The sequence below is a fragment of the Sprattus sprattus genome (genome assembly GCF_963457725.1).
Source record: "Sprattus sprattus genome assembly, chromosome: 5".
NCBI classification, from domain to species: domain Eukaryota; kingdom Metazoa; phylum Chordata; class Actinopteri; order Clupeiformes; family Clupeidae; genus Sprattus; species Sprattus sprattus.
In genome coordinates this window covers 27,512,174-27,539,673 of record NC_137924.1, presented here as the reverse complement: position 1 = coordinate 27,539,673, position 27,500 = coordinate 27,512,174, and the positions used below count along the sequence as shown (strand labels likewise).

The 27,500-nt window shown below is 45.8% G+C and overlaps 1 protein-coding gene across 1 annotated transcript in view; it reads left to right on the top strand.

The window, feature by feature from the left end:
- igsf3 (immunoglobulin superfamily, member 3) overlaps positions 1 to 27,500 on the top strand; it is a gene marked incomplete at both ends in the record, with an annotated part of 154,375 nt that overhangs the window by 16,657 nt on the left and 110,218 nt on the right. Inside the window, one exon of the mRNA XM_080839742.1 lies at positions 23,651 to 24,037. Within this exon, the coding sequence (XP_080695868.1) occupies positions 23,651 to 24,037 (387 nt within the window). The remainder of the gene's footprint in view (positions 1 to 23,650; positions 24,038 to 27,500) is intronic.

Here is a 27,500-nt window from a genome sequence, read left to right as displayed (position 1 = left end):
AAAAAAAATCTGCTATGTTGAGGATCTAATCGATTTGTCTATCCGTTTGAACGAGTAACAGTAGACCGCGGGACCTTGGGAGAGGCAGACAACCGCATTCGTTTATCAATGAAAGCTCAGCTCGTTCTGAGGAGATTAGTGTTGCATCTCGAATATAATTTAGGGCTCTCAAGTGTCACGCATTGAGCGTGACAGTCACTCATTTCGGTCTTTAATCACGCACTCCCGCCACACATCGTATTTCTCACGCTGAAAAAAAACTCTAGGCTATTTAATGTGCCGCAGCGCGCAAACATGACCTGGCCGCGCTGCCCTCAGTATGGAGGAATTAAGCACGTCTCCCCGAATCCCCTGTAGTTCGGCCGTGAGGTGCCACTTATGAGCCAATCAAAAAAAAGAAATGGGCTACACAATAGCCAATCAGAAAAACCGTATTTTTTGTATCTGGGTAAGATTTAAGCCAGCAACCAATGAAAATATAGCATTCTGGAATTGCGCGCGATTGATCTTCTAAAATCTTTGTTCACCTGAGGAAACCACTGGAGCTCCGAGCATCAGTCTTCTACAAGGAGTAAGTCGTCTCATGTTTTAATGTATGTGACGACAAATTCACAATGGTTTGACACAAGCAATGACAACTTGACTTCAGTTAGAGACTATTTCCCAAAAAATTCCCATCGGTTTTTAATGAGTGTTTGTAGCCAACACACTTTAAGGCTACCCTGCCTTTTCACACTAGCTTTGACTGTGAACTTCGTTAATAGGCTATAATAAATTCGAGTAGGCCTATTAAAAATATATGTAGCCTAAAATTACCGTGAACTTGTTAAATCATTTTACCAGGGCACCAAAAGGCGGAGGGTGAAATGTTCACAGGCTGGATGTGACCTCTGTACCTGACTTTAAAATAAAATAAAAAAAGAATATTTTTCCGCAATTGAGTCCTCCTTGGTTTACATACATCAGCACTTTACCATAGCCACCATTATTTCTGAAATAGTGAAGAAACGACATAGATATCTACTAGTAAGCTGTCACGTTAACACAGTCTGTGCGCACGAAGCGCGCACATTTTTGACCCAGGAAAAACCCTGCACACACACACACAGACACACACAGACAGACAGACAGACACACACACACACTTACATAGCTCAGTCTTTCAGAGGAGCACACAAATACACAAACTGAAACCCAGTACACATTTGCCCTTACACACATAAACAAAATATCTGGCATTCTTCCATGTAACCATACACATATGTAGATACACATACATACATGTTCTCCACATTCCTCCTACTCGCTTGTGCGCCCATACACAAACACACACATACACACACACACACACACACACACACACACATTCATACACAACAAATTCTGACATTCCTTCATCTAAGCATACATAAATAACTTACACACACACACACACACACACACACACTGTTAAGCCGTAATGAACTGGTGTTTGGTGCTGTGCTCTGTGTCAGCCTGATAGATGTTGTATATATTTATAGTGGTTTAGTGGTGGAGGTCAGAAGGAGCTGCTTATTTTAGCTCTACAGTGAAGGTACAAGAAGTGTGTGTGTGTGTGTGTGTGTGTGTGTGTGTGTGTGTGTGTGTGTGTGTGTGTTAGAACTGGAGTGGGACACAAGGAACACAAACCAGAGTTGCAGTACTGGCCTCTGGGCCAATCTGCTCTTCTTTTCAGCAAGGATAGCTAAGAAAGGGTACTGGGACCGGTGTGTGTGTGTGTGTGTGTGTGGGGGGGGGGGGGGGGTTTGTACCATGGAGTGTATACAGGATTAGTGTCGGGTTTGTGTAGATTAATTGAGTGTGTGTACTGTTCAGATGATGGTGAGTGTGTGTGTATGTGTGTGGAGTGTTCAGATGCCTGTGAGTGTGTGTGTGTGTGTGTGTGTGTGTGTGTGCGCGCGGCGTGTAGAGTGTTCAGATGATTATGTGAGTGTGTGGGTAGAGTGTTCTGATGACGTGTGTGTGTGTGGAGTGTTCAGATGATGGTGAGTGTGTGTGTGTGTGTGGGCACAGTGTTCTGATGATGTGTGAGAGGGAGTGAGTCTGTGGGTCTGGGCCTCAGGGGACCGGCATCCAACCGCTTCTGTGAGGGAGAAGAAAGGATGAGGGAGAGGAAGGGAGGGACAGATGGAGAGAAAATGAGGCTGGGAGATGGAGAGGGAAAGAAAAGCAACAGACAGAGAAAGCAGAAGGGGAGAGAGAGAGAGAGTTAGTTGTACCCCAGTTTTGGATTCTATGGGTCCCCAGGAAAGCCTCCTGTCTCTGCATCTCTTTTCATCTTTGCTGGTCTCTCTCCATTTCTCTCTCTCTCTCTCTCTCTCTCTCTCTCTCTCTCTCTCCGTTTCTCTGAACAATTAACCCTTACCAGCATGTTCACCAGAACTTTTTAAGTTTTAACCTCCTGGTGTGAATCAGGACAATCTGGCAGCCTCTAATGAGTTGATGACTCAGAGACCAATCATTTTGTAGGTTGAACAGACACAGATGATGATGATGATGATGGTGAAGATTTACCGATTTCCTTTTCTTAATGATTTTGTATAGTGTGTGTGTGTGTGTGTGTGTGTCCATGCTTTATTGATCTTAGGTGCCAGCAAGCAGCATATCGCAGAAATGATGCATCTTTCAGATGATTTTGCAAACTCTCTCTCTCTCTCTCTATCTCTCTGTCTCCCTCTCCCCTCTCTCTTCCTCCTTCCCTCTCTCTCTCCTCTATCTCTGTCTCTCTCTCTCTCCCTCTCTCTCTGTCCCTCCTTCTCTCTCTCCCCCTCTCTCACTCCTTCCTTCTCTCTCTCTCTCTCTCTCTCTCTCTGTATGTGTGCAAGTTGTCTTTGTCAGTCTGAATGTTATGTGCCTGAATCGTTTGTATGTTTGCATTTGGTGATTCAACTTGTCCATGTTCCAGGGATTTCTGCCCTGCTGTGGTGATTTGCACAGTGTGTGTGTGTGTGTGTGTGTGTGTGTGTGTGTGTGTGTGTGTGTGGTGTGTATATGGTGTGTGTTGGAGAGAAACCCTGCTGTGGTCTGGCTAAAGTGGAACTGTGTGTTCCTCTCTGTTTGTATAGTAAAGCCTTGCCAGAGGCTGCTTTAAGTGAGGCTGTGTATGTGTGTGTGTGTGTGTGTGTTTGTGTGTGTGTGTTTGTGTTTTAAGTGTGGTAAAGCCCTGTTGAGGTCTGCCCGAAGTGGAACACGTCCTCTGGATTTTCTGTTCTTCTTTTCTCCCCCGCCCAACCAGCTGTAGCTGCTGGACCAGGTGCTCATCCATGCATGGCTTATCGCTGTCAGCATGTGAGTGTGTGTGTGCGTGCGTGCGTGCGTGTGTGTGTGTGCGCGGACATGTGTGCCGAAGCCCCCAGACCTCAAACCCCTAGGATGAAAGGATGAAGGAGAAGAAAAGGAACAAGTGTTGAAGTTTGAAGTGGGCTTATGTCTTTTCCATGGTCTGTTTTGATGATGTAGTGTGTGTATGTAAGCGTGTGATGGTGTGTGCACATATTTGTAAGCGTGTGATGGTGTGTGCATATGCGTATGTGTGGCCCATATGTGTGTGTGTGTACTTAAAAGAGAGACAAAGAGTCCTTATACTTTACAAGTGTGAAGTGTGTGCCTTTGTTTATATGTGTGGATTGAAGTGTGTGTGTTTGTGTGTGCGTGGACATTTGTGAGCCTATGTCCTTAATGAAACGGAGTCAGTTCTGTGTGTGTGTTTGGATGTGTTTGTTTTTTCTCTTGCTGTGTGTGTGTGTGTGTGTGTGTGTGTGTGTGTGTGTGTGTGTGTGTGTGTGTGTGTGTGTGTGTGTGTGTGTGTGTGTGTGTGTGTGTGTGTGTGTGTGTGTTTGTGTGTGTGTGTGTGTGTGTGTGTGGGGTGTTTGTGTGTGTGTGTGTATGCTCCCGCGCCTGTGTCGTACGTGCACAGGTGTGTCTGTGGGATTTGAATGGGGATAATGCTGTCAGGTGCTATGATTCGGTGTGTGTTGGTGCCGTGCAGGAGACGGAGTTTCCGATTGGATTACTGCTTCATGCCCCCTTTCCTCCTTCCTCGAGGAACAATCCGCTCTAAGTCTTATTTATGTGTGTTTGTGCGTGACAGCGTGTTCAACTGTGCATTTAAATAAGTGGCATGTGTGGCTGTTTTTCTCTGTGTGTTTAATATACAGTACATGTTGCTTGTAGAGGTGTACAGAGACCTCATTCTCACAAAATACCGGACTGACCGAATGACTATGTCATGACTATGGTATGGTAAAATATGACCGTGTATTTTCGAACCTAATTTGTATTGTCAATGCTTTTGTTGGGTCTTCAGTGGCTAATATTGGAATATAATTAATTATGTAATATTTATCACATTCGCATACTGTACTTTTCATCTCTCTATTTAAATAAAAAAAATGTAACTGAACACCACCACCACACCCCTTTATACATTGACATTGAGCAATCAGAAACTGAAATAAATTCAACCAATGATGAATCAATACATTCTGTTTAGCATCAGGAACTATACAGTACAGCATGGTACCTCTTAAACGGAGGAACATAAATACCCGTGATAAATACTGGGTGTTACACATACAGCTAAAAACTACAGGTTCCTGGCTTCTTTTTAATCTATAGGATGCAGGGGATTTGAAGGAAATCCAGCTGCCACACCAGGCTTTTGTCTCGCTAGCTCCCACTCATGAGTCCTCCTCCCCCTCCTCCTCCTCCTCTTCCTCCTCCTCCTCCTCCTCCGGAGAGTTTCCCTTAGTGACAGCTGTGATCGGTGAGCTCTCAGCCTGCACTGTGTGACACTATGGGGGCGACTGCAGAGTACAGCGTGTGTACGTGTAGTTAAGAAAACAACTAGTTACTGAACTCAAAGTCCTATGTTGCAGAGAGAAGGGACGTTTTGATCTCGTGGCCATCCACTGTGATCTGAATACCTTTGAAGAAACATAATAACCAGCCATGTCAGTCAAGGAGCTGAGTCTTTTTATTCTGTATATTTTTGTATATTCTGTATATTATTAATAATAACCAGCAACTTTGGAGATTTAGAGGAAATCTCACTTTCTGTCACATTATTTGTGTTTTCCCCGAATAATGTATTCGGATCCGGATCCACCCCTAGTTGAATGATGATATGTTGCATAAACACTTGTGCTTGTACTAATTGTATGTATGTAAGTCTCCATTGCCGTGCCTACACATGCTTCCACACTGTTTGTTTGTGTCCTTATCTCTTACATGTTGGCTAAGGCTCCTTTTAAGCTCCTGTTCTCATGGCAACACAAGTACAGTCCTGTTCTTCCACACATTTCCTAAGCGTAGGTTTGTAGTGAGTGTGGTCTTAAGCACAAACACGGCCCTGCTTGCACCTTATCTGCTAAAGGTAGCAGCTTGTTGTAGGTCATACCGATAAGGGTGTCTGAGTGTGTGTGTCAGTGTGAGTGTGAGTGTGTTTGTGTGGGTGTTTGTGTGGGGGGCAGTGGTGTAGCTCAAACTTAGTTTAACGATTTGTATGCCCTTCTTAACTGGGTGTCAGTAACTTTTTTTGCTGTGTGAATTATCATGTTTGTGTGTATTAAGAATAATTGATCATGATTGTGTTTGTTTATTGTGTGTGTGTGTGTGTAGTTGCTTGATATGTGTGTGTGTGTGTGGACAGAGTTGGAGAGAACGAGATGGATAGAGACAGACAGACAGATTGAGTGTGTTAGGGGTTAACTGCCGTCCAGAGAAGAGCTCCTGAGCCTGTTGTTACTGCTCCTTCAGACAGGGGATTGAGGCTCTTTGTTGGCCTGGCCAAGCATGCACGGTCCTGGGCCGAGGGCTCTGAGTGCGTCCCTGCTCTATGAAGCCAGGCTGGAGCTCTGGAGCTCTTATACTCACACTGGGAAACCACAAAGGGCCACAAGATAAAGAACAGGAACTCTTCTCTGTGTGTGTGTGTGTGTGTGTGTGTGTGTGTGTGTGTGTGTGTGTGTGTGTTTGTAAAGAGACAGAGAAAGAGGGAAAGATTTGTAGAGAGAAAGATGGAGAGATGGGAAGAATTGTAGAGAAAGGGAGAGGTAGTGTTGAAAAAATTAGTAAATGTAAGACCGGAGGGTAGGGTAAGGGAATTCAGAGAATGAAGGAGTGAGAAAGAGGAAGCTGAGAAGAACAATGCAGAGGAGAGGAGAGGAGAGGAAAGGGGAGGGGGAGAGAAGAGAGCAAGGTAGGAAGGTATGCTGGGAGACTTATTCAGGACAGAGGCACTCTCTTTCTCTCCCTATCTCTTGCTCTCTCTCTCTCTATCTCTCTCTCTTCCCCTTTTCTCTCTCTCAGTCTCTACTTCTCATCCTCTCTCTCTCCTTTTCTCTTTCTCTCTTTTGCTCTCGCTCTCGGCCTCTCTCTCCTTTTCCCCTCTATCTCCTCTTCACTCTCTCTTTCCCTCTCCTCTCTCTCCTTCTACCTCTCTCTCCCTCTTTCTGTCTGTGTGTATGTAGGGCATATGTTTTTCGGTGCGCTTAGTGTTGACGGGTTTATGAGTGGAGCATGTCCAGACAGAGTGCTGCAGTCCTCTATGTCATCTCGCTTTTACAGCCCCAGTCAAGGGTGTGTGTGCATGTGCGTGTGTGTGTGTGTGTGTGTGTGTGTGTGTGTGTGTGTGTGTGTGTGTCTAAGAGAGAGAGAGAGCGCGAAGTGGGAGAGTGTGTGTGCATACAAGCATGTCTGAGAGAGAGAGAAAGTCTGTGTGTGTTCGAGCGAGAGAGGAAGATTGATTCCTCTGCTGTAAATCTGGGGTTGAGCTAACATACATCTTCTCTGCATTTTCTCTGGTCTGCATTATCAGATTTCCACTCACACACACACACACACACACACACACACACACACACACACACACACACACACACACACACATCACCATCTGACTGCAATTTCAAAACCTGTCCTCGGCCCAAAAACTTACCACTTCACCTGTGACGCAGCATCTGCATGTTACAAAACATGTTCCTCTGCCGTTCCACACATCCCTGTAGACCCCTTTCATATTACCATGCCGACGTCCTTGTTCGGCCATTCCGCATCCTTCTTGGAGAATCCTCTGTTATGGTTGCAGTGGTGCCAGATGGTGGAGCCTCCGCCACTGTTCCTGACTTCTCTTCCTGCAGTCTCTGTCCTGCAGTCGTCTAGAGGACTCACGGGAAGCTCAGCCGTCTGCTAGCCTAAAGTGCTTCTTCCTCTGCACACAGCAGCCCATTATCAGGCTGAAGCTAAAACATCAGAGAGGATTGCAAGGTCACAGAAAGGCTTCTCTTCTCTGGAAACTTCTTCTGAAGCAAGCTGAGGGGAAAGCCAAGAGGGAGTTTAGTTTGTGTGTGTGTGTGTGTGTGTGAGTAAGAGAGCAGCTAGCAGATGAACATATTTTTTCGATAAAATTGTTAAATAAAAAAAGATGCAAAAACTATGATTTTTTTGGGGCCGCCAACCCATCACGCAGTTGTCGAAGATCAAAAGGAACCCGGCGCCTTTTTGAAAGACTGATTGGATTTCAAGGGGTCGTCTTGGGGAAGATGTCTTCTTATTACGTTTAATTCCTTTTCATGTCACTGCCGGGGGTGAGCTTGACAAACAACCTCAATGAGAATCACCCCAGCACCTGATTGAGAAGTTAGGACCAGAAGCCATTTAAATATACTGATGTGTAAATTCACACACACACACACACACACACACACACACACACACACACACACACACACACACACACACACACACACACACACACACACACACACATAGGGCACACACACACACACACACACACACACACACAGGGCACACTCACCACCATGAGTGATTACACACAGACAGATGCACACACACTTTCTCTAACTCCCATACTGTGACAGACACACACACACACTGTCTCACACATATTTCTCTGTGCCTCCAAACACACACAATTTCACTATTTCCACATGTGCATGCTTTCTCAGTCACTTACTCACTCACTCACTCACACACACATAATCTCTCCCTCTCTCTCACTTTTTCTCTCTCTCTTTTGCTCTCTCTCACACACACACACACAAAAACAGTATACACAGTCACTCACTCACTCACTCTCCCTTTCACACACACACACACACACACACACACACACACACACACACACACACACACACACACACACACACACACACATTTGCCCACTCTCTCACTCTCTCTCTCTCACTCACACACACACACACACACACAGAAATGAATGTGCTCCATTTCGTGTCGTTTTCTCGACTCACTGGCCACAGCTCTGTGTGCGAGTCGGTCCATTTTTCTTCTAAATAACCTTCACAGCCAAACACACTGATGCTCACAGGGCCAGGCCCCGGGCCCATTGACTGCCAATGATGGAGGTGAACGAGTGAGTGAGTGAGTGAGGGAGGGAGCGAGGGAGAGATGGAGAGAGGAGGGGGGAGTTTAGAAGTTTAAAATGCTGTCTCTGTGAATAATTGAAGCAGTCCATTGTGCCCCAAAGAGCGATGGTTATTTTTTGAGAGACACTTTTTTTCCCCCCTTCCTCTCTCTCCCGCCTCTTTCCACTCTTGGCCATTCTTCCCTCAGCCCAGCTGCTCTGCCTCTCTGCCTCTCTGCCTCTCTGCCTCTCTGTCTCTCTGCCTCTCTGCCTCTCTGCCTCTCTGTCTCTCTGCCTCTCTGCCTCTCTGCCTCTCTGCCTCTCTGTCTCTCTGCCTCTCTGTCTCTCTGCCTCTCTGCCTCTCTGCCTCTCTGTCTCTCTGCCTCTCTGCCTCTCTGTCTCTCTGCCTCTCTGTCTCTCTGCCTCTCTGCCTCTCTGTCTCTCTGCCTCTCTGCCTCTCTGCCTCTCTGTCTCTCTGCCTCTCTGCCCTGCTGATTGGATGTCTGTCCTGTCTGTCTCTCCTTTCTCATTTGTCTCATGTCAGACCATCAATTCTCTCTCTCTCTCTCCCCTGCACCCCTTTTGGACTTGTTTTGTTTGCACGTCCATATTTCTATCAGGCAGTCTGGCCTGTATTTCTTTTCCGTCCGTCCGCCTGTCTGTCTCCCTGTCTGTCTGTCTGTCTCCCTGTGTGTCTATTCTACTTGTCTGTCTGCATCACTGCCCTGACAGTCAGTCAGGCCCTCTCTCTATTACCTTGCTGTGTGGAAGTCTGATGGATCTCAGCTATGTGCTACAAACCCTCTCACAAACTCGCAGTCTCTCTCTCTCCCCCTCTCTCTCTCTCCCCCCTCTCTCTCTCCCCCCCCTCTCTCTCTCTCTCCCCCTCTCTCTCTCTCTCTCTCTCTCTCTCTGTTTCTCTCTCCCTTACGCCCACTCTTACTCTCTCTCCCGCTGTTTCTCTCTCTCTCTCTCTCACCTGATGTCCATCCTTAGTGTGCCCAGCAGCTGTCTGCAAGCAGCTCTTCTCAGGTCCATCATGCACACACACCAGGCCTGTGTCAGACTCCACTGCCTCTGACAAGCCCCACTGAGCTGCTCAGAGTAGACACGTGTGCGCACACAAACATACACACACACACACACACACACGCACAAACACATACGTACACACACACACACACACACACACACACCCATATACACACATACACACACTCACACTTTTACACACACACACGCATACACACACACACTCTCACACACACACACACACACGCACGCATACACACACATGCACACATACACACACACACACACACACTTTAACACACACACACGCATGCATACACACACGCATACACACACACACACACACACAATCACGCATACACACACACACACACACACTCACGCACTCACACACACACACACACACACACACACACACTCATACACACACACACTTATGCATGCATACACTCACACACTCACCGATTACACACACGCACACATGCACACAAATGTATAGTTACAGCAGCATACAGGCAGTGACATGCTCTGTCTTACTACCGTAAACACAAACTGTGTTGTAAGCACAGAAGGTATGGAGGCACACACAGACTAGATTTCCTAGCTCTTTCCATTCTACACTCTGCTCATTGACGGCACTTCATAAAGAAGAAGTCTACTTAAAGACAGTGGTGGTGTTCTGCCCTTTCTGCCAGGGCCTCTGAAGTCCACTTACGGTCCTGTATGATAATGATGATGCGTGCAGTACATTAGGGGTGTGCAAAAAAATCGATTCACATTCGTATCGCGATTCAAGTGCTTCCGATTCAGAATCGATTCATAGAATTCCAAAGATCGATTCATGTTAAAAATATATATATATATATATATATATATATATATATATATATATATCTCTTTTTTTTTTTTTTTCTAAGATTAACGTTCTTTTTGACTTCGCAAACTGTGTAGTAGGCTAATGTTACCGTTTGAGTGATGGTGAGCGCGATACGGCGAAATGGTTGATAAAAAGCTTCTGAATAGAAAGTTTACCTTTAAAAGTTGTGTTATGCAAAAGAAGCAAGCTTCACTGTTGTCTGAAAATGTCAACAGGTAGCTGGCTGAACAGAAGTCATGGTTTAACTGCACTATAGGCTGAGTCTGAAATGTGCACTTAATAATTTATTTTGTACCGCCCTGTTTGGCAATGTTGTTTTTCAATAAAATAAAATATTGCATAAAGCAAGCCAATCCACTTTTCCATGATAAGAGCATTAAAATAAAATTTGCGATTAATTAATTTACGATTAATCGCGATTCATTTTGAGTTAACTATGACAAAAATGCGATTAATCGCGATTAAATATTTTAATCGTTTGACAGCACTAACATTTACATACTGTGAATCCATTTTTTTAAATCGAGAATCGTTTTTGAATCGAAAATCGATTTTGAATCGAAAATCGATTTTTAATCGAATCGTGAGCCTAAAAATCGGTATCAAATCGAATCGTGACATTTTCTGAATCGTGCACCCCTACAGTACATAGCCGCTCAGGCCGCTTGTGAAAGGCCTCTTGTGTTCCCCCAGCAGGGGTTCACTGGGGTTACACCGGCAGTGCAGCAGTGGAGCACAGCACTACAGAACTGGCTCTGTTTCATCAAGGACATAGGCTCACAAATGTACACACACACACACACACACACACACGCACACAGAGAAACCCAGAAATGTGGTCCCCTCCACCCACACTCACACACACACACACACACACACACACACATACTGGTACAGCTGTGACCCCAGCTGCTTGCTGACGTGCATACGTACATACAGACATAATGACACACACACACACGGACAGTGAAAGACAGGAAGCTGTGTTTGTGTGTGTGTTAAGTCACCAGCTCCGCTGTCCAGCCATGTTGGTGAGCCGTGTAAGACATTAGCATGCTTTGAAAGACGTGTGTGTGTGTGTGTGTGTGTTGCTGTTTGGCGTAGGAGATGTTTCTTGTACCCATGAGTCACTAAGCTGTATTCAACATCAGAAATGTTTGAATCCTTTCTCTAAGAATATGATTGGTGGATTCAAATAAATGATTTAAGTGTGTGTGTGTGTTAGGGCTGGGCGGTATATCGACTTTGTAAGGTATACCGATATATTTTTAGATGAGATATAGGATTATACCAAACTTTTTACGTCGATATAGGTCATCCATAAAGCCATGCCAATGTTTTCTTCTCTAGCTCTGCTCTCTCACACTCTTTTACCAACCCTCAGCCCTCTCTTTCTCACACTCTTTTATTAGCCCTCTCCCTTTCACACTCTTTTATCAACCCTCAGCCCTCTCCCTCTGCTTCTGTGGTGGTCCCTGCAGACCCCACAGTGGCCAGCAATGGCAGTACTATATTTCACTTTAACGACAGCCGATGACCAGAGTAATTCCATGAATGTATGAGTTCACTTATATTTAGACCTAAAGACTACTTGAAACCCTTGCCAATAAGGTGAGTAGAAATGTAACTTGTATTTTCCGTCACTAAAGTGAGTTATGACATTAACTCTACGGTACAACACTGCTCAAAAAGTTGTGAACCTATAGGCACCAGCAACAGGTTCAAATTAGTTAACTGTTAGCTAGTGAAGGCAACACGGTTTGTCAGCCAACTTCAATCAGGAGCTACACCTTCCAAAATAAATGTTCTTCTCAAAATGACAGAAGACAATTACCCTACCTGCCAAATTATCTTTTATGATTGTGAAATCAATCTCTGGATGTTCTATGGTGTTTATTTTGGGGCAATTCTCTTCAGTGCTAGCATAATATCTGCAGACAAAACGAAAGCAAAATGCCAATTTCAGTGTTTTACCTACTGCAAATTGTGTCGTGATGACATGAATAAAGGTGCACTTGATTGATGCCGGAGTATATTCACTCAGGGTTATGATTATATAGCTTTTTCACAGTACACTATATTACTGGGTGGAACTGTCAAGAGATTTTCTTTGTCCTTATGAGCGTGTTTTAAGCTGATGCTTCAGCACACAAATATATTTACATTTTCCCAAGAACAGATTGTTAACCATATTACGCATGTAATGTGCTTAAATTACGTCCCTGATTTAAAAAAGAAAATAATGTTAAATCAAAACCTAGCCTATATGCACTACTATTGTTTCAATCAAACAACTTGGAACATTTACATGACACTGTTCTAATTTAGTAGTTCAAAGAAAACTTGTTCGCCTGGAACGTTCACCTCTGTAGAATTTTAATGCACCTCTGGTCTGAGTTTGGTCTGAGAATACGCCGGAAAGAAACCATCCATAACACGTCCTCTTATTCACTTTACATTGTCGTTCGTTCTCTGCAAACAGCAGTATGCTATGTGTGATACAAGGCCTTGACCGGTCTGTTTCTCGCTCTCTCTTTCACTCTCTCTCTCTCTCTCCTGTGTGTGTGTAAGCCCAGTCAGGAAACAAGGCTTTGACCGTTCTCTTTCTCTCTCTCTCTCTCTTTCCGTGTGTCTCAGACTAGCAGAGGTGTAGGATCAGATGGGAGCAGGCTGAACTATGTTACTGTCAGGACCTTTATTTCCAAGGCCTCCACCGTGAAACTGAACCATCAGTGTGTCCCTTCACATCTCTGACAGTGTAGCAAAGACTCGAGCCCCCCCACACACACACACACACATACACACACACACCACCACCTCAGTTTAAATTCCTCCAGCTTCATGGCTAGTAATCAATGCCAGGCTCGTAACACGGCACTTTTGCTAAATAGCTCCTTTTGTGTGTGTTTTATTCTTTCTCTTAATCTGAGTTGTGGAGACGTATTGACGAATGAAGGCTAAAAGAAGAGGCTTCAGGGGATTTTTAGGGGGAGAAAGCCAATCTTGCATGGAGTTTTTTAAAAGGTGATTTAAGACTCAGTGTGTGTGAGTGAGTGTGTGAGTGTGTGTGTGTGTTAGCGGCAGGGCTAATCTAGCTAATTCACTCATTAGGGCTCTTAATGCCACACCAATCACGAGCCCTGAGTGGAGCTGATCCACCACACAGGCCCAGCCTCACCGCCAGCCTCCTCTGCCTTGCTGCTCCCCACCCCACCCCACTCCACTCCAATCTCACACTGTTTATGGACCTGGCACTAGGTCTCAGTCTTTTGTTCTTCTTTTAGTCGCTCACTCTGTCTATCTGTCTCTCTCTCTCTATCTCTCTCTTTCTCTCTCTCTCTCTTTCTCTCTTTCTCGCTCACTCTGTCTCTCTCTCTCTTTCTCTCACTCTCTTGTCTTTCTCCTTTCTCTCTCTCTCTCTCTCTGTATCTGTCTCATTACCTCTTGCGATCTTACATTTTCCCCTTTCTCTCCATTTATCTTTTTTCGTCCTTCAGTCTTCTCTCCTGTTTCTTGTCTTCGTCCGTCGTCCTCCATTCTACACAGCAGTGTTCATGACCTCTGCACTTCCTGAAGGACTCTAGTTTCCTTTATGGACATCCAATTAGGGAGCATTAATATTTAAAAACTCAGGATAATAAACAGAATTAGAGGCAAAGTTCAGAGAATAGATTATTACACACTTCATAGGCTGTTTTTCCTTTTAACTTGGTAAATCCATCCAATATTAAGCAACATGCATCCATGCACCTTCATCACGTTCACCTGTAGGGTCTATCTGTCTCTGTCAGGCCCCAGTGTATTTCCTTGTTCCACCCCATGTTGTTTCTCCTGCTGTTGTTCCACCTTGTTGAAATGGACTACATGAGTGCATGACGTGTGTTACTTTGAAGTCTTTTTATTTTATTTATGATTTTTTTCATTATTAAAGATTGGCCCAGCATATCAAACCAGCCCTTCCTTTCCTGTGTACTGCTCCTTCGGCTACGTGCCTTGCTCGCTAGTGAGCTACTGTACGTTAGCGCCAGTGTTAGTGGAAGCCCATGTGTAAGCAACCTGGAAAACAAATAGCTGTGAGTTCTCTGTCTGGTTACTGCATTGGGGTTGAAGACGTAATTGATCTTTGGGAACATAAATGATTTCTCAAGGCTCGTCTAGGGATGCACCGATCCGCTTTTTTCACCTCCGATACCGATACCGATATCTGAGGTTTAGTATCGGCCGATACCGATCCCATACCGATATAAAAAAAAAAAGCGAAATGATGGTAACAAACTGTAAGTTTCATTGGGGGAGATCTGGGATCATGAGACTTGACTTAAACATTTCTTTCCTATGTAAAAAAAAACAAATAAACAGATATAAATGTACTGAATTACTAATTTATTTAATCATTTTGCACCAGTAAAACAATCTTAATCATATAAATATAGTGTGACTGGTTCAGTCAGTGCAATTAGGGATTCAAAATACAATGTAAAACAAAATAAATAATAAAATAATAAATAGCTCCAGATAGCAGATCCTTTCGCTCGCTCCATTTTGTAAACACTGAGCTCTGCACGGCGTGTTGCTTTTGTATGACGTCACTCACAGCGCACAGCATAGAATTACACTGAATAGATCAGCCAATAGACAGATAGATAGATAAACTTGTATTAAACCCGTGAGGTAAATTGAATTATCAAAGCAGCAAGGTAGTAGGAATAGGATTCAAGTATAAAAATAAAAAAAATATTTATTTATTTATTTTTTTTTTTTTGGATCGGCACATTTTCACCGATACCCGATCTAGAAATGTCGTCAATATCGGTACCGATACCGATACAAATATCGGATCGGTGCATCCCTAGGCTCGTCTTCCTCACACAAGGGAAATAACACACAACCACCTGCTCCCCACACAATGTTCTTGTATCCATATTCATACACTGGTCTATGAAGTTCCTCTAAGCCTTTGCTGTGGGACAGATGGACGCCAGTAGAGAGGAGGGGTGAAATAGTTGTCCTGAATTAGTGGTGAATATGATCAGATGTAGGCTGGAGCACACATAGCTTCATGTTAGCCAGAACACTGTGTCCTCTCTGCTCATTGATATTGCATTATATCTCCTGGTCCTCCCCCCCTTGCCTCTCGGAGCACTGTCAATCATCCAGACATGGCGTATGGTCAGGGAGCTGAATACTGAGTTTAGAGAGGTGTGTGTGTGTGTGTGTGTGTGTGTGTGTGTGTGTGTGTGTGTGTGTGTGTCTGTGTGTGTGTGTTTGTGTGTGTGTGTTCTTCATTAACCTGGCCTTAGTGCCTGGAATTTGCAGGTGCAGCCGTGAATCACATGTCTGTCTGGCCAGCTGAGCTCTGTCTCCTCTTTCCTCTGTCCTCTCCTCTCTCGTCCTCCTCATCTCTCTCCTCCTCTTCTCTCCTCTGTCCTCTACCCTCCTCTCTTCTCTCATCTCCTTTCCACTCCTCCTCTCGTCTCACCTGTCCACTCTTCCCCTCCCTCTCTCCACCACCAGGCTGTTGATTCGGTGCCATTATCTCCTGTGGAGCCTATACCGTGTGTGAAATTGGCTGCTTTGTGGCTGCCATGCTGATTTTTGTCCACGTGGATAACACACACGCACACACACACACACACACACACACACACAGACATACCAGCCTCCTGCGCTCTGTTTAAATGTCTAGTGCAGTTTTTCTCTTATGACTGAGGTTGATATGGGCTGTCATCTACTGAGAGCATGACAGCTGTTGCATGAGGCAGCAAGTGTGTGTGTGTGTGTGTGTGTGTGTGTGTGTGTGTGTGTGTGTGTGTGTGTGTGTGTAACTAGGGAGACAGGGGAAGCTGTGGGGTTCTTGTGTAGCAACACCACAGGGGCTATTGGGAATTCTCAGGTTCCTCTGCAGGCATGGTTTGGCCACACTCTCTCTTTCTCTCACACACACACACGCACACACACACACACACAAACACACACACACATTGGGGCTGGTTAGCGGTTGGGACAGACAGCATGCAGTGCAATTAAAGCAAAACAAACAGCCCTGCCAGGACCAGTTTGCCTCCTCCTGTTGTAGTGATATTTCTCTGCTCTGTTAAAGGCAGCGCAGCCTTGTCTTTCTGCTGACCTAGGATTAAATACACACACACACACACACACACACACACACACACACACACACACACACACACACACACACAGACACACACACTTCATCTCTCTCTCCCTCTCTATCTCTCTCTCCCTTGTCCCCTCCCTCTCATCATTCTTCTCTCTCTCTCATTCTCTTCATCTATCTGTCATTCTCCATTCTCTCTCCATCACTCTGTTCTTTCCTCGCCTACTTGTTCCTGACTCTCTCTATCTGGTTCTCACTCTTTCCCTAGTTCTTCTTGCTGTCTCCCTTTCCGTCTCCTCCGCCCTCTTACTATCCTCTTTTAATCTCTCTCTCTTCCCTCTTTCCATCCATCCTTCCCTCCTTCTGGTTCCACCTCCTCACCTCCTGTGTGATGCTTCAGCTCTCTGCTCTCATGTGCTCAGTGAACTCTCTCTCTCTCTCTCTGTCTCTATCTCTGTCTCTCTCTCCCTCCCCCTTTCTCTCCTCTCTCTCTCTCCCTCCCTCTGTCTCTCTCTTTCTTTCTTTCTCTCTCTCTCTCAGCTATATCCCTCTCAGTCTCTCCTTTGCTCTCATTCCAGCCCTCTCTGGAGCATCTCACTTAGTGTCCCTCTCTCTGTGCCCATCTCTCTCTCTCTCTCTCCCCCTCCAATTCCCTCTCTCTCCTTTCCATCCTTCCTTCCCTTTCTCTATTTCCCTCTCCCTCCCTCTCCTCCCCCTCTCTCTCTCTCTCTCTCCCTCCCTCTCCTCCCCTTCCCTCTCTCTCCTTCTCTCTCTCTCTCTCTCCCTCCCTCTCTCTCCTCCCCTTCCCTTTCTCTCTCCTCCTCTCTCTCCCTCCATCTGTACTGCAGCAGACACTGCAGTAGGTCCTCTGTGTGCTTGGCTGAGTAGATGGAGCTCACACCTTCTGCAGTTTGCTATGTAGCGTGTGTGTTTGCAAGCAAGTTTGATTTTAGTGTGTGTGTGTGTGTGTGTGTGTGTGTGTGTGTGTGTGTGTGTGTGATATATATGACAGCCCATAGGCCTACTTGTGAGAATGAAAGCGAACATCTGTGTGACTAATACAGGTGACTGATGAAGTGACTGTAAGTCTTGGGTGTTCAGTAGTCCGTGTGTGTGTGTGTGCATGAGGAATGACTGCCTGGAGGTCCTGAGGGGGCAGTGAAGGGGGTGGGGGTTAATACGTGTTGAGAGAATGTTGGTTACATGCAGAGCCTGGAGACAGACCCACCCTGTGGAACATTCATACACGAGGGCCTGCTTTTAAAGGGCTGTGATTAGGAACAGTGGAAGTTATTGGGACTGTGTTTGGAGAGAAGTCCTTCAGAATGCAGTTTTTCCTAAACTGGACTTGGCCCTTTGCCTGTGGTGGATTAGAAAAAAAGACTTGAAGTTCTTCTCTCTCTCTCTCTCGCTTGCTCTCTTTTTCTTTTTCAAACTCACTTACACACACACACATACACACACACACACACACACACACACACATACACACACACACACACACACACACACACACACACACACACTGAATATACACACACATAACTTGAGAGGAAAGCACACTTAGCGGGAGCATAAAACTAGCTAACACTTCTTGCCCACTCTGTGTTTTCCCTGTGCCGGAAGAGACAGGGGCGGCGTTTGGCTTTAAACACTCACTATTTAGTGTGTGATCCATTTTTAATGCCTTTAGAGGAGGGGAGTGCTTTGATGGTCTACTGCAGTAGAGTGTCCCATTGAAGAGTACTCCAGAAATGCCAGGAAACTCTTTGGAACAAAGCGATTCCTTGATTCGATGATACGGGTCAAATCCGGGCCCGGATCTGAGATCCTTGTGCAATTTGGGGTTGAGTAGTCCCCCCTTCCGTCCTTGAGGCCATGGTCCCTCCACTGAGAGCCAGGCTTGCTTGTTGTGGCAGTCAGAGCACACACTCAACCATGGAGATGGTACTCAGTCACGGGCTCCTTATCTCAGATCCAGGGGCAGATATGTACGTCAGGCCCCGAGAGTCTTCAAAGCCGCCTCTCGCTCTGTTGGTGTGTAGAAGCTTCCAGAAGAGGCCTGTGATGTGGACCCACGTGGGTCAGACTTTTCCCACACATCTCCCGAGACGACGGCGATGACGATGTCCTCGGAGGAGTTTGATTGGTCGGGCGGCCAGTCGGTTGGGCGGTATGACAGACTGGGCGGTATGACAGATTGTTGCGGTGACTCAGTGATTGATTGATTGATTTGTCACGCTTGTTTACAGAGCCCCACGAAATGCCACCGTGGGAGTTTGCGTTCTGCTTGATTAGATGCCATATGGTTCATCTGTAGCAATTCCATTGAGTCATTACAAGGGGGCCTGCTCCTAACAGGGCCACTGATGTGCCCATCCATATGGGATACAGTGGAGCTATTTTTACTGTCTCAATAGATGTCTCCAGATCCACAACAACACTATAATAGACGAGATGAAAAGGCAGTGAAGAAAGACCAAAATGTTGAAAAGACAATGTTCCATTAATACCTTCCATTCCATTTTCTCAGACAAAAAAACGAACTAGTTAACCGAAAAACTTGTTCGCTAAAAAAGAAAATAAGAAAGATACCCACTCAAAAAATCGCTTTTGTTGTAGCTTTGGAAGCGTGGAATAATTGTATTGCCTTTGGTACCTCTTGTTGCTCTGCTGCTCAGGCTACAGGTGCACAATATCACCTGTGTGGCCCCGGGTGGCGGTTGGCCATGCCAACATTGAATTTATATGCCACTTCAGTGCACATCCCCCCGCTCTCTCTAATACAATGGAGCAAAGCTATCTACTCAGAGCCCAGGAGAACGGGGCCTATTACATTTTATTTACACAAAAAATAAAGTGCCCAGCAGCTGTGGGTGAAATGGGAAATGGTCGCTGTGTGTGTGTGTGTGTGTGTGTGTGTGTGTGTGTGTGTGTGTGTGTGTGTGTGCGCGCGTAATGATGTTTTGCCTGACACAGGTTTAATGGTTTTGCCCTCTAGGCGAGCTCTGTGCCTGCGGTGAATTCCATTGTTTTTGTTATTATTTACTTTAGCAGGGACGTGTAAGCCTAAGATGAGCTGTCAGTGTGTGTGTGTGTAGCATCGTCATGATGCCTATGCAGGTGTTTGAAGAGGATAACACACACACACACACACACACACACACAGAAACACCTATAAAAAAACACACACAAACACAGCTACAAGCAGGCAGGTGTAAATGCACATGCACAAACACACACACAGAATTTTTTTTCTTGCTTTCCTCACCTCTACTTCCATCTCTCTGTCTCTCTGTCTGCTGCCAGTATGTCCCAGATTCCGTAGCGCAGGTGAGTGAGTGTAGATCAGATAGGGCTGGGCGATATGGGAAAAAGTTATATTTCGATTTTTTCCCACAAAAAATTTCGATTTCGATTTTATATCACGATATGAACTAAATCACCCCAAAATTTTTTGAAAAACGTATGCAAATACCCGCATTCTGGTGCATTTTACCATGTTTTTCTCTGATATGTAAATCATGTTATCAGCATATCAAATTCACAATTGATATAGGTTTGGTGGCCTGATAATTATGTTGGCTACATTCAAACTGACCACCTCATTAAAGTATATGACTGTTCAGGTCAGAAATGGCCAAATGTGTATTGGAACCCAAAGTCTTTAAGGATGGAAGCTGCCAGAAGTAAATGGTTCACGTAGGGGAAATAGTTTTAATACATGGCAAAGCTTGACAGCATGCCCAGCACACCAATGTTCATTTTATTTGTGGCATTGACATCATCTTTCGTGTGTGAGTCAAAGAGAGGTATACAAGTGAGTGACACATTAAAAAAAAAAAAAAATCTTCTTTGGTGAGTGTGTGTTTAGTCGCTGCTGTCGTGAGAAAAACTGCCATTAGCTAGCTAACGTTAACGCCAGATTAGCTCACGGTTGTTATGGCAATAACAATACGATTATATCCAGATAATGTCCATTGGGTGGTCCTTAATTGTCCACTACAGGTAAAACTTGGGCAACTCTGACTTACTTTCCTCTTCTTCGAAAAAAAAATCCGTATGTCCATTTCTGTGGTCTGCTTCTAGCGCGACGCTCCGATCAAATCAGAGAATGAATGAACATTAATGACAGTTGAATCTGCGTGCGTGATGAGGCTGCGTAGTACACCAGGAAAACGCGGAGTGGATTTATATTGCTGTGGGTATTCCCCACTGATAAAGTTGAACGGATTTAATTGTGAAGCAATGGAAAGAATAATGGACTAGTAGACCAGCAGTCACGCACGCACTATTTTGACTGCAAAAGTGGGGGGGTCGAAACGACTTGTTTTGAAAAGTGATTACATTGTCGCGACGCCCATGGGCTACGTGCGGCGCTGTATTCGCGGGTCTGTGAAAACATTGATTTTTTTTTTTTTGAAGGCGGCGTCTAATCGAACGTCTCATTTAAAACCGTAGAAAAAAATTACATCGCGATTAAAATCGAAATCGAAAAATCGCCCAGCCCTAAGATCAGATGATCAAATGGGATTTATCCTGGGGTAGGAGACACAGAGTCCGTGTTCAGACTACAGAAAAAACAAATCATATATCCCCCCTATATGTGGCACAGAATAGATTTTTTGGCGGCAGTCTGAGCAGCAAAAAGTCGCAGGGAACTGCATTTTTTCCCATTCCGACCTGAGCTTCATTCATATGTGGAAATAAATCTGATCTTTATGTGGCCCGTGTGTGACTGCTATATGTACATGCTTTGTCGGAATCCTGTCATTTAATGTCACCAGACTGTGCCTGCTGGCAAAGCTAAGTTTCGCTTCATCATAATTATGTGAACACGTGTACCCTTGTCTATGGAGAAAGACCAAACTAAAGCCAGAGAGGCTAAGGCAGTGTTTTTAGTCACTCGTGTTCGTCTCGTGTGTTTCATAATGAGTTTGAACATGTGCTTGCGTCCGCAGAAAACAGAACTAGCGCAGCAGTGCCGTGATTACTGCCTTCTCCATCTTACACTGAGAATTTGTGTTTGTGCCTTCACACGTGTGGGCGAGCAAGAGAGCACAGACACAGAGACACTCCTCACTCCTCTAACATGGTGGTCTCTCTCAGGTGGACATGACTGCTCTCAGTGTCCACACCTGTCTTCTGTCTCTCTCTATCTCTCTTTCTCTGTCTTCTCTCTCTCTCTCTCTCTCTCTCTCTCTCTCTCTCTATATATTCTCTCTCTCTATCTGTCTTTTCTCTATATATCTCTGTCCTCTCTCTCTCTCTCTCTCTCTCTGTCTCTCTATCTTCTCTCTCTATCTCTGCCCAGTCTCTCTGTCTTCTCTCTCTCTCTATCTCTGTCCTCTCTCTCTCTCTCTCTCTCTCTCTCTCTCTCTTACTTTCCTTGACTGTCAGGAGCCCATCTGCTACATCTGGTAATAGCGCACTCGGCAGGGAAACTGCGGTCCCTCTCATTATTCCCCCCTCCACAACATAAAGGAGTGGTTGTTTGAGTGTCAGCTCTGCCCATGGGGACTCTGAGAAGTTCAGTGTGTGTGTGTGTGTGAGTTACAGGAGGGAGTGTCTTTATACCCCATGCATTTTGGAATTGCATCTCTGAGGTGGTTTGTTTGTTCATGAGGAGAGACTTACGCTAGCTAAAGTTCAATCTGAGATTGCACAACAGAGATGAAGGAACAACACACACACACACACACACACACACACACACACACACACACACACACACACACACACACACACACATGCACACACTCACTCACCCCCAATATGCTCATACACCTGCTGACACACTGATATAAATGTCTCTCTCTGTGGCGTACACACTCATCCAGATGGACCAGCCTTGCACTTTCAGCAGCTTGGAGAGTGGGACGGCGTTTTTATGACTCGTGCATTTCCATGATTTCAAGTCAACCTGTTCAATTTCAGCCTGTTTACCATAACGGCACCATCAAGTCTCCAACTCCCCCTGTCTGAAGAAGGCCACCTCATCAGTAACCCTGGTGGTAAAGGACTATATGGTGTAGGCTATTAGATATAGTACTTATTTCTATCACTTTTCTATCTTTGTGATTTCTATCGCATTTCTGTCTTTTTACAGGACTTTTATACAGTTTAATCGGCACTTCCATATGTGTAGGAAGTGCCAGGAAGAGGCATAGGAAGTGATGTCATGATTTTCACCATGTTTTTGGTTTACTAAGGCCACATTAGTTTGTGTGTGTGTGTGTGTGTGTGTGTGTGTGGGAGAGAGAGGTGTGCGACGCGCATGTTTGTGCGGCTGAAAATACGATGTGGTCTCACCTTGAGAGCTCTGATTGAGAGTGTTTGTAACCTGGAGTGGCCTGCCCATTATCTCCGACCCCTTTTACTTGGATTCTGTCTGAGGGTTGAACGAGGCCACCTGCATTTCCCAAAAATCAATCACGTCGATTCAAGTGCTTCACAGCGACAGGCACCTGGCCTGTGTGTGTGAGTGCCCGTGAGAGCCTGTGAGGGTATGTGTGTGTGTGTGTGTGTGTGTGCGTATGTGTGTATGTGTGTATGTATGCGCGTGTGTTTGTGTAAGAGAGTGTGTGTCTGTGCGTTTCTCTCTAATCCTCAGATAAGTTGACTCACCGCAGAGGCGGTTCTCTGCCGAGTTAGTTGAGTGCTTTAGCCTGATGGGCGCTGCGGCAGACTTGAGGGGTTGTGCTTAGCCCGTGATGTGTTGGTGTGCCGCCTGGCTCTCCAGGTCATGGACACGCTGTAAACAAAGCAGATTCAGCACCTCCCCCACCCCCGCCCGAGTCCTCACTAGACGGAGCAATGTTGATCTCTTCCTTCTACTTCCTGTCTCGAGTCTTACAGTTTCTTCCTGTATCTAGTCACGTTTATTCTCTTGACATCTTAGTTTGCTGATCATCGATAAAATCCAACGCCAGTCTTTCTGTCTATCACCTTACGCCCCCTCTCTACGCCCCCTCTCTACGTTCCAATGCTCCAATTCAATTTCAAACAAATAAAAGCCATAGACATACAATACAAAAAATAATAAGGTATAATACAGAAATCATTTGATGTATAAAATACAGAAAAATCACACACTCTCTCTCTTTCTCTTATTTGTGCTATTAGTATATTATAAGGTTATATAATAATAGGTTTTTGTTCAAATATAAAACTTCTCTTTCTTTCTCTTCCTCTTCCTCAGTAGGCCTGAGCCCTGGCTGGGCCAAGCGTGTGGTGACGGTGCAGAGCGGGGCCCTGGTGCGGACGGAAGGCTCGCACGCCACCATCTGGTGCAACGTGACGGGCTACAAGGAAGGCAAGGAGCAGGACTTCGAGTGGTCCATGTACCTGCCGTCGGTGCCAGACCGCGAGATCCGCATCGTGAGCACGGCACAGCCCAACTACGCCTACGCCATCTTTGCCCAGCGCGTCAACGCCAAAGAGATCTACGTGGAGCGCCTGAGCGGAGACTCAGCGCTTCTCCACATCGCCAAACTGGAGGCCAAGGACCAGGGCCTGTTCGAGTGCTACACGCCCAACACCGACGGCCAGTTCCTGGGCTCCTACAGCGCCCGCACCAACCTCACCGGTGAGTCATCAGTGAGACCCAGTGGGGGAATGTGATTGGGCACGGGGTGCTGATTGCCTGTTGTTATATTCACTGCTGAGAGTCAAGATGTCGGTCATTGCGTTCATCTGTTCAAAAAATATCCTCGCACCAACCTCACCGGTGAGTCATCAGTGAGGAATGTGAGTGGGTACGGGTGTTGAGTGGCTGTTGTTATATTCACTGCTGAGTGTCAAGATGTCCGGCCTTGCGTTCATCTGTTCAAATAATATCCTCTATTGAGTGATGAGTTGTGAGAGTAGTGATTTGCTTTCCATTGTAAAACTCACCACGTTGATCATAATGTGCTTTAAGTCTTTGAGTTGTGTTTGGATTATATAAAAAGAATGTGGTTGGGCTCCGGTTGTTATAAATCACCACTTAGGGCCATCACCACTTAGGGCCAAACTCATCAATTAGCTCATTTAAGCCATCATTTCAGTGACAACCTCCTCAGTTTTACCTGTAGCCATAGCGACGCTGTGAAGAGCCAGCGTGCTCCTGGCTCCATCTTGTCTCCATTAGCCTGGCTAACGACGTTCCTTTAATTGGACCTCCCCCCTATTAATTAGTGGAGTTGGAGTGCTTGAGTGGGTTTAATAGTTTGAGTATTAGTCATCTTCTTTTTTTTTCTTTCCTTTTTGTCTTTCTATCTTTTTTTTTTTCTGGGGGAAAGCTGGCGCTAAGATAAAGTAAGCTACTGTCTGGGAGCCAATCCATCTGTGTCAGTCAGTTGGAGCACACACACACGGGCACGCGCGCCGCACGCGCACACACACACACACACACACACAGACACACACACACCACACAGACACACACACACACACACACACACACACACACACACACACACACACACACACACCACACAGACACACACACACACACACATAACACACCACACAGACACACACACACACACACACAGACACTAAACAGTCCATATGCTTATACAGAAAAACACTACATGAACCACACACACATTCACTCACTGACTCACTCCCACACCACGAACACACAAACACACACACACACACACACACACACACACGGACACGCACCCCAATCATCTCACTTCTCCCCTGGTCATCAGATCATCATTAGATGTGTTCATCAGAGCTGGGGGATGATTAAAGCTCTTCATCAGCTCATCCATCTCCCTACTGTGCCTCTCCCAGCCTGGGTGCCATGAGCTCAGCCTCAGCCTCATCCCCAGCCCTGTGTGCATAGTCTCTGTCCCTGTCCCTGTCCCTGTCCCTGTCCCTGTCCCTGTCCCTGTCCCTGTCCCTGTCCCTGTCCCTGTCCCTGTCCATGTGCCTGTCCATGTGCCTGGTCTCTGGTGCCTGCGGTGGACTGGAGGGTCGATGACTGCTGTATGCTTTTACTGTCTGTCTGAATACGTGAGAGGAAGACTGAATGTGTGTGTGTGTGTGTCTTCGTCACTCATATAGGCATACACACACACAGGCACACACACATACGAAGAGAGAACAGGTGCTTCTCAGTTTGTCAGCCATTTCTACACTAGCCTGCACGCTTCTCATATTTACTATAAATGCTGGGCTCCCATCCAGCTCTGTGTGTGAGGGAGAAGGAGTGTGTGAGTGCGCATGTGTGTGCACGTGTGTGTGAGTGAGTGTGCGTGCAAGATGTCTTTTAATATCACTTCTCTCTGTGTGTCTGTGTGTGAATTATTATTATTTTTTGCTTGTGCACGTCTGTGTGTGTCTGTGTGTGTATAAGGGTCGTGATAAGGCGTGGTACCTGGAAGCTTTTCCACACACCCCCTCATCCAACATTCCCCCCCCCCCCCCCATATCCTGCCCCTCTCCACGGCCCCAACCGAGAGCCACCTGTCCCTGACCAGACCCTGCTCCTCCCTCCCCTCCCCCCATCCGGCAGGCCAGCCAGCGGGCACACACAACCACAGGCTCCAGCCACCCACCGCTAACTCGGGCAGAGAGGCTAGCTAGGCCACGGCTAACAGCGCACGCCTACGCACAGACACACATACGCTAACACTAGCCACTTACGCTAGCCACTTACCCAACACCGATGCTATCGGCCTGGTCAGGGAATGTTAAGGGATTATAATCATCAGTAAGTCTATAAATGTCTTCTCTTAAGAAATGAGGACTAGAAAAAGATGTCTTGGTATAGTACAGTCTTATGTAGAACCACAGTAGCATACTCTGCTGTAGTAGACCAGCTGGAGATGGGCTGTACCAGAAGCAGCAGTGCCAACATGGCCACAAGCCTGTACCCTCGCCTGACACTGTAGCCAGTGAGTCGTTCGCCTGTGGTCTGCCTATGAGGCATGTCTCTTTCAGCCGCTCTAAAACCCATCGCTCTCCATTACCGCTAGACATCCAGGCAGTGAAGGATCCACTGTCTCTGATTGCGGTTGACCCAGGAATGAATTTCCGGCCTAGTTTAGCGGCGTTGTCCTGGATCTGACCCATAAGAAGCTTTGTGTGTGTGTGTGTGTGTGTGTTTGTGTGTGTGTGTGTGTGTGTGGGTGTGTGTGTCTTAAGGAACGCACGCACGCACTCACGCACTGATGAATGCAAATACTGGAAAGTGCTGGAATACACTCTGGATGAAGGGCGGCTCCTAAATCAAATCAATGGAAATGCAATGTGTCCACTAATGACTCTTAATACTTCCTCCGTGAGGAGTGGAGAGTATCAAATAATATATTTTTTTATTTAACACTGCACTTTACTGTACTTCACTTTGATGTACTGGCATATGCGTTACTATCATATAACGCACTCTAGCCCGCAACCCCACCACTGTCTCGCACAGAAGCGCTAGTCAGCGCAATCCCAGTCCTTCTACCCCGCGGCCTCAGTGGAGGCAGAGACTTTTATGGTATTATTTACCATAATGGGGGTGACTGCCCCTCTATGAACGCAGGATATTACAAAACCTTTATGTGTCTTTTCTTTTGTTTAAGGGGGTACTAGAATAGGCTGTCGTATAGTTGTTGTGCTAAATATATTATGCTGATCTGTGCTATACACTGGTGTATTGTGCACCATATAGTGCTGTAGGATGTTGTTATAAATGTTTTTTATTGAATCAAACAGTTCCTGTTGGCCGCCTGGGAGAGGAGGAGTTCAGGAACTCCAAAGGCTTGTGTTTGATCAAATAGATGCCTTGTTTTGGAGCAGAAGCCATTTTGGAGAAAAGTGTCCGCTAAGTGAACATAATGTAAATGGAATGTAAATAGAATGTAAATGGAATGTAAATGTAAATGCCATAGAGGGCCGCTTCACTGCTATATATAGGGTAATGTGCTGCTTTAGTGCTGTTAGTGCCTTCTTCCGGTGGGCCAGCCTCTGCCGTTTACACTCTGGTGAGAACAGCTGTGTGTGTGTGTGTGTGTGAGGGTGGACTTCGTGTCCAGCAGTGTTGCTCTCTGACCTGATTTCCTTGT